Source organism: Phalacrocorax aristotelis, chromosome 6, assembly GCF_949628215.1.
Source record: "Phalacrocorax aristotelis chromosome 6, bGulAri2.1, whole genome shotgun sequence".
Classification (NCBI taxonomy): Eukaryota; Metazoa; Chordata; class Aves; order Suliformes; family Phalacrocoracidae; genus Phalacrocorax; species Phalacrocorax aristotelis.
In genome coordinates, this window is record NC_134281.1 from 17,577,350 (window position 1) to 17,588,811 (window position 11,462).

The window sequence follows — 11,462 nt, forward strand, 5'->3', positions numbered from 1 at the left end:
ATACATGGGGAAGATTTCCAGGGCACGGTCCAGCTCTTCACTGAGGCTGGTGCAGCCCAACATCTGAAACACGCACAGCGGGAGCTGGTGAGGTGTGGTGCTGCCTCCAACCACTACCTCAGGGCAAGGATGCTGGGTCACGACCAAGCCCAGACACAGGCAGCAGGGACTGTGGAGAAGCCCCGTGCCCCACGCTCCACCACACTGGTTGCTCGCCTGCTCCTCCACGGCGACAACCAGAGCCCATCTGCTGCCCCAGCTCCCCCCACAGCAGCTGGCATGGGAGAGCTGAGCATCGGAGAGAGCTTGGAACAGTGCCGTCAGGCTCACCTCAACGAGGAAGACCATGGCGATCATCCCCCAGGTGGGCTCCTCCACACTGAGGAGTTCTGCCAGATGGCAGAAGATGGTGGAGAGCAGGGGTCTTGGGGTCTTCATCATCTCCCTGGCAGGGGGAAGGAGGCACCATCAGGCCTGAGCCAGGCAGACACATATCTTTGGGGTTTGCACCACTCTGGGCATCACCCACCTGCAGCGCTTTCTTTGAGCAACGGGAGCCCTCTGCCATCTGTGCCCCCAAGGGAGGGGGTGACATGGGGTGATGGTCCCCGAGGAGCAAGGGAGAAGGGCCTCTCACCTGGCCACAATGCGGACTCCCATGAGGTGGGTCTGGCTGCTGAGCAGGGCATCCCAGCCACCCTGCGCCTCAATGGCCAGCGCCTGGCTCTCAAAGCCCATGCTGCAGAGCAGCACTCTCATGGACTGCACCACAGACCTGCACAAAGAGAAATGCTCAGCTCCCACTGGCACCCCTGCCTTGGCTCCAGGTAGCTGGCAGGGATGAGAGGACAGGGATGGAGCACCTGATGGGACCGAGCAGATCCTCTTGGTGCTCCCTCCAAAAGATGTGCACCTCCTGCACCGTCAACTCCGTGGTGAATGACACTTGGAAAAGCAGTGCCAGGAAAAGCTGGGAGAAAATCGCCTCCACCTCCCGCAGGCAGATGCGCTGCAGGAGGATCTCGCTTACCGTCCTGGCTGCCTGCAGAAGACAGCTAGACACTGAGACGTCCCTGCGCCCCTGGGGACGTCAAGGCTTGGGATGGGCAGGGAAGGAGAGTGGAGGCCCTGGACAGCCGGGAGCAGCCCCAGAGGTCAGTGAGGCCTCATCCATTAACTCACAGCCAGGGAGAGGACGCGGGGGTTGTCCCCAGTAGAGGTGGAGGTCTTGCACGGCGACTGGTTCATCAGCCTGCTGAGCAGCTCCTGCAGCACCTTCTCCGCAACCTGGGGCTTGGAGAGTGTCACCTTCCACATGCGCATCGCAACACTGCGGGGACCCGGGGCTCTGTCAGCAGGGACACCCCGGAGGATGGCCAGGCTGAAGTCCCTCGGGAGGGTCTTAGGGCCCCTCTCCCGGAGTGAGAGGACCCCCAAAGGCTGGTGGGCCCCGTACCAGGTACATGTTGGGGAGCACTGCAACAGGCTGGCCACCACCATGCTGGGCTGTTTGTGCATCAGCACCAGCAGGGCCCTCTCCAGGCTGTTGAGGGCTACCACCGCCCTGATGAAGGGCAGGTTTCTGTAGATGGCCCACACGATGTTCAGCACCTGGACGACAGACACAGAAGGGAGTGGGGGTGTCAGCGGGGTGAGCGCAGCTGTTTACCCAGCTCCCACTGGGAGCCGCTTTGCATTCCTGCTGCAGTACGCTGGCTTGAGATGGCATCAGTGCTGGTCAGGCACAGGGCCCAGGGAGGAACGATCCTCTGGTGGGCCCGAGTGTTGGCTGTGCCACCCACGGGCTACTCACCTGTCCCATCGGGAAGGCAGGGTCTGCCACAAGGACTTCCACCATGTGGGCAGCCGCCCTGATGCTGTAGGCGCTTGGGGCTCTCAAGCTCTTGATGGCCATGAGGATGATGTCTACCTGGTCAGAGGGCTGGAGGTGGTACTTGAACATCTGTGCGATGAAGGAGAGGAGGGGAGGTTTGTCACCTAGAGCATCACACAGAGCATCTTGGCTGTGCAGTGAGAGTGGGATGCAGAGCCAGGCTGCGCTGGGGAGGAGACCGATGGTGGGGGTCAGGGTTCTGTGGGGAAGCGGAGCTTGCTGCGGGCTTTTGCCTAGCCTCCGCTCAGGAACAGCGTGAGCCCACATCATCCCCACGCATCAGGTGTCCCTTCACTCATGCTGACCACCCCAGGCAGGAGCCGAAGGCACTTCTTACCGAAAAGATTTCGTTAGCGCTGCTTTTTTGCGAGATCTGCCCGTCCTCCCAGAGCTGCAGCTGCCCTGTGTCATGCAGCCAGGGCCACCTGCCTGGGGAGGACGAAAACCAGGGTGCTCAGAGAGAGGGTGCAGAGCTGGAGGTGCAGTCTGAGAGCTTTAGGCAGAAAAGTCACTAGTAAAGAAAGAGGGCACCCAGGCAGGTCTGGGGAGCAGATACCCAGGGAGGGTCTGGGGCTATTGCGAACAGGGGCAAGGGGAAATGGCTCTTTAGACTGCAGGCAGGCAGGCTGGATCAGGCTTTCTCTCACCAAGGAGGGTGGTCCCTGGCTGCCCGTGCCTGGGGGCACCCAGCCCATCACAGCTGCTCTTACTTCTCTGCTGCAGGATGAAGGCATGCAGGTGACGGAGAGCTTTTGCAGCTTCGCGGCGGGTCGCCTTGTCCTTACAGGTGCAGCAGAGGGTGAGGTGCCCAACCAGCCTCCCCAGCATCACAAACCGATGTGTCTTGGAGCACTGATGCCTGAGGACTACAGCTTGTGCGAAGCAGGGGCAGACCTGGAGGAAGAGAGGCAGTGTGGGTATGAGGTGAGCCTAGGCACAAGGTGAGCCCCAGCTGCTCCCAGAGCAGCCAGGTAGCAGCCCACCGCAGGGGAGGGCTGCTGGACCCAGGTTCCTGCCTTGGGAGAGAGCACGGACAAGGACAGGGGCAGGGCAAAGACCCCTGCTCCTGACTTCCTGCTGACTGGGTGCCCAGCTTCCCTGGGAGGTGCTGGGGCTCAGGAGCACAGCGATGGGGGACTGGGGCTGCCCAGACTGGGAGCTCGGTACCTGCAGCAGGGGTTCGGTGGCGATGAAGTTGGCCAGCCTGGCAATCCGTGCCACAGCCCTCTCCTGCACTGCTGCCAGCTTGGAATCGGTGAAGGGCAGCAGGAGCTGGGAGGAGAAAAGCTGCTGATCTGCCAGGGAGGTGGCATGGCACAGCACGGCATGGCCAGGCTTGCGCCGGGGCAGGGCCTGGGCCCAGGGCACGTGCCCTTCTTGCCCCTCGAAGCAACCTGCTGCAGCCAGGCAGGCCACCGCATCCTACTCCTGCCGCTGCCTCTGCTGCCTTCCACTCACTCGCTCCCCACCCAAAAAAAGGTCCCTCCACCCCCCACCCAAGGAACCCAAGACTTTGGGGTGACCACCTCCCTGGGGACCTGTGGTGGAGGCTCTAGGATGTGGCCCGGGGGAAAGTCCCAGGGCTGGGCTCCCCTTGCCAGACAGGCAGATCCATCTGTGAGGGAGTGTTGGGCAGGACGAACAGCAGGCAGGGCTGCAGGAGCGGGGTGGGCTGGGGCAGGAGCAAAAGGAGCTCTGGCAGCAGCCAGGAGGCAGGGGGCTGGTGGGGAGGCAGCGCAGGGAAGGAGGAACATCTTTGCCCCCCTCCTTGCACCAGGCACTGATTGGGGAGGGGCGGGGCACCACTCAAGCCATGGGTCAATGCTTGTGGGGACCCTGTGCCAAGGCCAGACCTGCAAGATGTTCTGCAGCTCCAGGATGCTGAGGGCACCGGCGCTGCTTACCAGCACCTGCAGCATGCTGTCCATCGTGGCCAGGGTCTGTGAGGGGGACAGAGTCTTGGGGCAGCCCTAGAAGCCTGGGTGGGGTGGGGGGTGGGCGTGGCTGCACGGTGCCCAGGAAGGGGCCTCGGGGTGGGGGAGCTCCCCATGGCTCACCCCGTGGCATACCTCGGAGTAGAGAGAAGCCTCAGGGCCCTGGGTGTCCTGCGGAGGGAGGTGGAAGATGCTGCAGAAGCAGATGTGGAGGAGTCTGCTGCTCATCTCCTGCAGAAGCAGCCCCGCCTTGCTGTGGGGACAGAGAGGTGCTCTTCAGACACAGCAAGGAGGAGACAGACCCCAGGGTTGGAGACCTGGGCTGATCCCCATGACACTGACACTTGCGTTTGGAGGGAAAAGCCTATGGCACCCCTTGCCCTGCTGTCTGCCTCCCTCTCGGACCCAGGACTGGGGGTGGCCCCTGCCTGGGAGAGGTGCCGTTAGGGCTGCCCAGCAGTGGGGAGGCCAAGCTGGGGGCTGCGGCAAGTACCTCATGGAGGCGATGGTCAGCATGGCTTGCCGCCACACCACAGTACCCAGGTGGTCAGTGGGCTCCTCTTGCAGCAGCACCTGTGCAGCACAGCAGGGTGGGATGGATCGGGATGGGGCAGTCTCCCTTGCCCATCAAAAGCCTGCGGGGCTGGCAGAGCCCAGGTGCCACCATCCCAGCACTCCCTCCGCACCCAGTGGACCTAAGCCCCATGGTGGGAAGGGCTGTGCCCATCACAGAACCACAGGCTGGCCGAGAGACCTGCAAACGTCATTGGGTCCAAGCCCCAGCTCCAGCCAGGCCACGTAGCTGGCTTTCAAGCATCTCCAAGGATGGAGACCCAGAGCAGTGCTCACATGCACCCCACTGCCCGGCTGAGCCCTCTCCTGCCCCCAGGGCTCTGCCCACTGCCCACTGCCCCCTGCCCCTGCCTCACCTCGATGGCCTCCACCACCTCCAGCAAACAGAAGTAAAGCATGTCCCATGTTGTGGAGCCCGCGCTGCTGGTGCTACAGATGGTGTAGATGGAGGCCAGAAACTTCAGCTTCTCCTCCTCTTGCTGCCAGCCAGGGAGGGGACAGGCGGCCAGAGAGCGTCAGGGGGGTGAGACAGGTTGGGGGGGAGGGGGGCAGCACAGCCCCCAGCACCTTGCGAGCGTGGGATGGGGGCAGAAAGACTGGTCAGGAGACATGGGCGCAGCCTCATAGAATTGGCCTTGGATACCTTTGGTCTGCTCCTGAGGAAGGCTCGGATGATGTCCAGGTTATCCTCGTTCTGCCCGGGCAGAGCCAAGGTGGAGCAGCACGGATCTGGCCGAGAGAAGGCAGGCAGGGCTGGGGGGCGAGCAGGGGACAAAAAGCCAAGCCCTCTGCCCAGCTCCCAGGGATGTCACCAGTCCTGGCTCAAGGCTGGGACACAGGTGTCCCCTGTGAGCCCCAGGGGCAAGGGCGCAATGCTGGAGGGCAGCACGGGGAGGGGGGTCTGGCGTGCCCAGGTGAGGGACAGGCTACCACCAGCTGGCAGGGAGGATCCCTGTCCCGGGGTGCCGTGACAGGGCTGGCTCCCTGGCCACTGTGCCATGGGAGCCCCGATGCCAGCCTGGCTGGGCAACGCGAGCGCGGGACCGGGCAGGGACGGGCAGGCAGCCCCCTGCCCGCAGCGCCTGCACACTCACCCGCCTGCAGCGGCTGGACCTTGCACATCTCGCTTGGCTTTGGCCCGGAGTGGGGAGCCAGGGCAGCTACACCCTCCTTCTCCCCGCAGGCCTGCCTGGGCCTGCTAGGGGGTCTCCCTGCCATCCTGCGGAGGAAAGGGGTGAGGGGGACCCTGTGCCCCACAGGGCTGCCCTGCCAGGGGCAGAGGGGCAGAGGTGGCCATGCTTGGGGGGCTCTTTGCTCTCACCCTGTCCTAACACCGTCCTCCCAGACACTGGGGGGGACAGCACTGGGTGATCCAGGGTGTCACAAAGTGCCCCAATAGCACTCCCCCGGGGGGCACCCACAGACTGCCCCCTTCCCCTCTTCCCCAGGACCCCTCCTTGCCCCGGAGGGGGGGGGGGGGGGGGTGAGACTGACTCCCTCTTCCTCCTCCTGCTACGGGGCTGGGGTTTACCTGTAGCGGGGCACCCCCCTTGTCGCAGGGACCCCTCTGTACCCTGTCCCCTTGCTCCCAGGGGCTGGTGCCGCCCAACCTGCAGCTGGGCTAAGCTGGGCTGCAGCCCCCAGCCCCTCGGGCACGCTGAGACTCTTTTCTCTTCCACACACGAGGCCCGGGACGAGGCCCGCGGGGCTCCCCTCGCTCGAAGGCTGCTGGGCACTCGGAGGGGCCGGACGCCCTCCCGTGCGCTCAGCCGCAGGGACGCACAACTGCGGGGGGCGGCCGCGTTCCCCGCTTACTAGTTGCCACGCGCCTGGAGGGTTCCACCAGCTGGCACCGGGCGGGGGGGGCGGGGTGGGACGGGGCTCCTCGCTCCCCTCCCCGGGGCACAGGGCCCCGCCGCGCCGTAGGAGCCGAGGTGGGGCCCCCGGGCCCGGCGGGGCCAGCGCCGAGGTGGGTGGGCAGACAGGTCGGTGCCAGGGGACGGGCAGGAGGAGGTAGGGGGGCAGGCCAGGGCGGCAGGAGCCGTGGGGCATTAGACATGGTAATTTAGGTGAATAAAGTGGATTTGGTTTGGTTTGGGTTTTGTGTTGTTCTTTTTTTTTTTATTTTTTATTTAAAACAGAGTCCTCCAGAGCTCGGGTCTGGCCAAAGCTGAGGGAAGGGGGCAGACCCTCACAGAGGGCAGAGCCGCAGCATGATATGGGTGCCAGCAGGGTCAGGGGGCCACGCGCCATCCCCCGCTCCGGCGCTGCCGGCCCCAGGAGGGTGGTTGCACGAAGGACATGGGGCGCAGCACCAGGGACAAGGGTTTCATGACCCAGGTGCAGCGGCTCCGGGGCCAGCGGGCTAGGAGCTGTCAGGGACATGGGAGCTGGGGGCTGTAGCCCTCCGCTTCAGGGGGATGATGCAGATGCTGGTTTTGGCTTCTTTGATTCTCCACCACCGGCCAAGCCTGCAGATGAGAGAGATGGAGGTCACCCTCCACCGAGCCCTCGAGGCAGTGGAGGCTGTGCCCCCAGCCAGTGCTGGGGAAGGGGGATGGTACCAGTGCTCCTGCCCGAGGCCGGCCACCAGGAAGTCACCGGCTGCCGAGAACTCGAGGCTGTTGACAAAACCCACCTGGAGGGGACAGGGCAGGGTGAGAGGCTCACGCAGCCTCCTCCTGCTGCCCAGGGAGGGGAGAACCCGCCGAGAGACACCCCCAGCCCAGCTCCAGCATCCCCAACCTCCTGACCCATACCAACGGGATAGCCCAGAGGGGCTCCAGCTTCCAAAATCCCTCACTGCACTTCCAGAGCTTCACACTAGCACTGTGGGAGCCTAGGGTAGAGAGAGGAGACTGCCATGCACCCCAACCTGGGGCAGGGGCAGGGGCAGGGGCAGGGCAGACCCCCTGCACCCCCAAACCCTTGCTCCAAAGCAGCTGCCCCACACCTGTAGCCAGGAGGTCACTGTTGCGCAGGGCAGCCACCGCCAAGATGCAGTACGGCTGCTGCAGGCCCTGGGCGTCCTGCATGCCGTGCGCCTGCCGGGCCAGCACCAGCGGCTTCTTCTTCGCCAGCCCCCACAGGGCTACAGACCTACCAGGGAGGGGAGGCATGAGGGGGTTGCAGGAGGGGGCTTTGCCCCAGGCACTGTCGCGGCCCCGTGCTCACCTGTCATCGGCACCCGACACTACGTGCTCCTCGCTGATGAGCTGGATGAAATCAGTGGAGCCCCTACAAAGAGAAGGGGCAACTACCATCAGTTACAAGCGTGCTTTGGGATCCTGCTTAGGAGTGTCGTGGTTTAGCCGGCAGCTCAGCCCCACACAGTCGCTCGCTCACTCCCCCACCGGTAGATGGGGGAAAGAATCAGAAGGGTAACGCTCGCGGGTTGGGATAAGAACAGTTTAATGATTAAAATTAAAAGAAACAACAACAGAAATGCAATGTAAAGGAGAACAACGAGAGGCGCAAAGCCCCGGGGGAGGGGAAGGGAGGGGGGAGGGGAACGAACCGCCGAATACTGGTCATGGTGTCACATGGTATGGAATGAACATGCCATTGGCCAGTCGGGGTCAGCTGCCCCCACCATGGCCCTGCCCCCCGCCCACCACCACACGCGGCAGAGCGCGGGAAGCTGGAAAGGTAGCCGACCCCCACAGTGAGAAGAATTAACCCCGTCTCAGCCAAAACCAGCACAAGGAGACAAGGGCTCACTGGGACATCAGTGTCTCCAGTATGCCAGCAGGCTTCTGGTGATGCTTGGCACCCTCACACCACTGCCCCAGCCGGACCCACTTGCCCACAACCCCCTCTCCCGCCCCAGACCTACTGGTGCCCATAAAACACGAGCTGTGACTCCTCGGGGATCTTCCAGAGCCGCACGGTGCCGTCCCGTCCCCCCGCCGTCACACAGCACTCACGGCTCAGGCTGTCCAGCCCCGTGATGACATCCTGCTGCCCGAACCTGGAGGGGGAGGTGGCAAAGAGCTGCGGCAGGCACAGCCCCCCGCCACATTTCTTTCCCCAGGTGAGGGAGGCTCAGTGGGGTGTGTGTGTCCCCAGGCTCTTACAGGGTCTCCATGTCTGCGTTCTCCGCCACGTTCCAGACCTTGACGCAGCGGTCATGGGAGGCACTGTACAGCTGGTGCGTGCCCTTCCGGAAGGACAGGCCCTGCGGACGGACAGCCGGACATAGGGGGAGTGGTGAGGGGCACCGGGGAGGACAGTGCTGCCTGGCCCTGCAGGTGTCGCAGCCAATGCCCCCGACTCACCGAGACGGCATCGCGGTGCCCAGTGAAGATGTGCAGGCACTTGCAGGTGGCGGTGTCCCAGACCATGATCAGCTTGTTCCTGTCTCCCGTAGCCTGGCAGAACACAGGGGATACCCAAGACCTGCCCCATGAGGACCCACCACACATCCCAGCCTATGCTCCCACCCCAAGCGCTTTGGAGGGTCCCAGGGACGCCTTCTTGGCTCCAGTGGAGGTAGGGGCTGCTTGAAGCCAGCAAAGTACACCTGGGCACGAGATACCGCTCTCCGCAGGACCCCAGGAGGAGATGCACTCCCCACCAGCACCCCTCCGCAACATACATGGCGGCACCAGCCCCCTCTCCTGTACCAGGTACTTGCCATCCGATGAGATGGCCATGCAGAGGACGTGGGATGCGTGCGCCATGTGCCGCTCCTCGGTGCCCTTCTTCCCCCCGGGCACCACGCACGGCCTCCTCCCGCTCTCCACCTCCCCTACGGGAAAGGCATCGCCGTCACGCCCTGGGAACCTCCCAACATATTGGGAAGCGCCAACGAGCCTCCCACAGAGCCCAAAACGATGCACGTGCACATCCCTGGAAGGGGCAGGGGCCCAGCCACCTCCACAGGCACCCACGCTCCTGCTGCTGCAGGGTCCCTCCCTGCAGGGTTCAGGCTGGGAGAACAGCCAGTCGCGGCCCCAAGGGAACACTTGCATTTGATGCAGGAGCCGTCCTTGGAAGCCGAAAAGATGAACCTGTCATCTGGAGAGATGACCAGGCAGGTGACGGGCAGCTGGTGCCCCCGCAGCACTCGAATGCTGGCTGGATCCGGAGGCTGCACCTGCAGGGAGAGCGGGATGTGAGCTGGGCCTCCCTCGGTCCCTTCCCCTGGCATGGGAGTACCCAAGCACAGCTCCCTCCCTCCTCCAGGGCACCAGCCCCCGGCACCCTGGGCAGAAGGAGGGCCCTGGTCCCGGAGCCAGCACCGTAACTCGGGGTGCCGGCCCTGGCTGTGCGCGAGTGCCCCCAAAGCCGGCACTTAGAGCCTGGCAGCCCCCCGGCGCCCCCAGCGCTGGGCACTTACGTCTTTGGCGACCAGGCGCTGCAGCCGACCCTTCTGCTCCAGCTGGGCAAGAAGCGGGAGGCTCAGTGGAGGCGGCCCCGGCCCCGCGGGAGCGGGGCAGAGCCCGCCGCCGCCGCCGCTGCCGGGACTGGGGGGACGCGCCCGCCCCGCTGCTCACCACGTCCTCTTTCAGCCGGTCGCCGATGAGATCCGCCGGATGCGTCTCCTCCTCCTCCTCTGCCGCCGCCCGCTCCTCCTCTGTGGCGGACGCGGGGCGTGAGGGCCGGGCTCAGCACCGAGGGCTGCACGCCCCTCTGCCCCACCGGGGTACCGGCACCGGGCGGCACTCACCGTGCTGGCGGAGCTCCTCCAGGTACAGCTTGGCCAGGCGCAGCTTCTTCTCCTGCGGCGTCTCCTCCACCTCCTCCTCTACCGCCGCCTCCCGCCGCCGCCGCCGTCCCAACGACGGGCTGCGGGGACAGGCGTGAGCACCGGCACCGGCTTCCCCCCGCGGCGCGGCTCGTACCTCTCCGGCTCGGAGTCGCTGGACACCTCCTCGTCGACGGGCCGGACGGCCGCCGCCCGCGACCTCCTCTCGGCGCCCAGGACCTGAGGAACGAACCGGGGTGACCCCAGGGACGGAATCGGACGGGACGGGACACGGACACCGACCAGAGCGACCTCGCAGGGGCAGTCACTCCGCAGCCCCCTCCGCCCGGCCCGGCCCGGCCCTCACCGCCGCCCGCGGCCGCCGCCGTCCCGCCACCCCGCGTGGGGCTTTGGCCCTACAGCTGCCCACCGCCGCCATGCTGCCGCTCCACGTGCTGCCCGTCCCGCCGGCCTCAGGGGCTCGCCCCGCGCCTATTGGCTGCAGCTGACTAGGTCCCCCTCCCGCCGCGCCTGCGGCCCCGCCCCCGCTTCCTATCGGCGGGCCGCGCTGTCACTCGAGTAGTGACGGCTCTGCCGCGCCCCCCGGTGCTGCTGGGCCTGCCCCCTCGGCGACACGGCCCGCCCCCTGGTGCTGACAGCCACGCCCCCTCGGCGGCTTGCCCCGCCCCCGGTGCTTGCTGGCCCCGGCCTCTCGGCGCAACGACACGCCCCCTGGTGCTGCCTGGCTTCTGGTCCCGTAGCACGGCCTTTGCGGGCTCCCAAGGACCCCGGCCTTGGCTGTCGCCGGGGGTAGTGGTGGGACGGCCTGTCCCGGCGATGCTCTCAAGCGCTAAAACCGGCTTTTGTTCGGAAGCTTTATTTTGCGCATTTAGTGTCTTGTCTCTGGCACCTGGGGAGGCGTGGAAGGGCAGCGGGAGCACCCTTCGGCTGCTCCAAGTTAGGCAACAGGCTCGCTTCCTCAAGGATAAGCAGCCAAAGAGTGTCACCACGCGTACCCAGAGCATCCTGGAAGGGCTGCTGACTGCAGGCGGGTGGTCTCCCTTTTGGAGATCGCTCAAAGGCGACGGCTCCGCTGAGGGCTTGGTTTCCCGGTGTGACCTCCTGAGGGCGAAAAGGGGAAAAGGGGATAGCAGCATTAAGGTGTGACCCTCTCAGGACCATAAAGCCCCTTTGTGTTAGGTAAAATGGCCACTCAGAAGGCAGTTAACGCCCACGATTTTGTCTCTTCACCGGCTGTACCATCTTTTGGAGGTGCACCAATCTCGCCCCTCACCCCGGGGACAAGATTGGGTGAAAAAACATTGGTTTCAACCGCAGAGTGTAGTAGGCAGGATAAGGGTAGTGTAGAAGG

The 11,462-nt window shown here is 65.0% G+C and overlaps 1 protein-coding gene and 1 long non-coding RNA gene across 2 annotated transcripts in view; both read right to left on the reverse strand.

Moving 5' to 3' along the window:
* Positions 1-382: 382 nt before the first annotated feature.
* LOC142058658 (uncharacterized) lies at positions 383-968 on the reverse strand. Its single transcript, XR_012661062.1, has 3 exons — positions 864-968; positions 638-775; positions 383-445 (listed from the first exon to the last, which is right to left on the reverse strand). It is a non-coding gene; the product is annotated as an uncharacterized LOC142058658 (long non-coding RNA).
* A 6,830-nt stretch (positions 969-7,798) lies between these two features.
* LOC142058285 (uncharacterized) overlaps positions 7,799-11,462 on the reverse strand; it is a 5,601-nt gene continuing 1,937 nt past the window's right edge. Inside the window, exons 7-17 of the mRNA XM_075095445.1 lie at positions 11,107-11,212; positions 10,458-10,642; positions 10,248-10,330; positions 10,073-10,191; positions 9,900-9,979; positions 9,743-9,784; positions 9,373-9,499; positions 9,027-9,151; positions 8,679-8,771; positions 8,478-8,578; positions 7,799-8,371 (exon numbers count right to left, since the gene is read on the reverse strand). Coding sequence (XP_074951546.1) covers positions 8,233-8,371; positions 8,478-8,578; positions 8,679-8,771; positions 9,027-9,151; positions 9,373-9,499; positions 9,743-9,784; positions 9,900-9,979; positions 10,073-10,191; positions 10,248-10,330; positions 10,458-10,642; positions 11,107-11,212 — 1,200 coding nt within the window. The 3' untranslated portion in view covers positions 7,799-8,232. The remainder of the gene's footprint in view (positions 8,372-8,477; positions 8,579-8,678; positions 8,772-9,026; positions 9,152-9,372; positions 9,500-9,742; positions 9,785-9,899; positions 9,980-10,072; positions 10,192-10,247; positions 10,331-10,457; positions 10,643-11,106; positions 11,213-11,462) is intronic.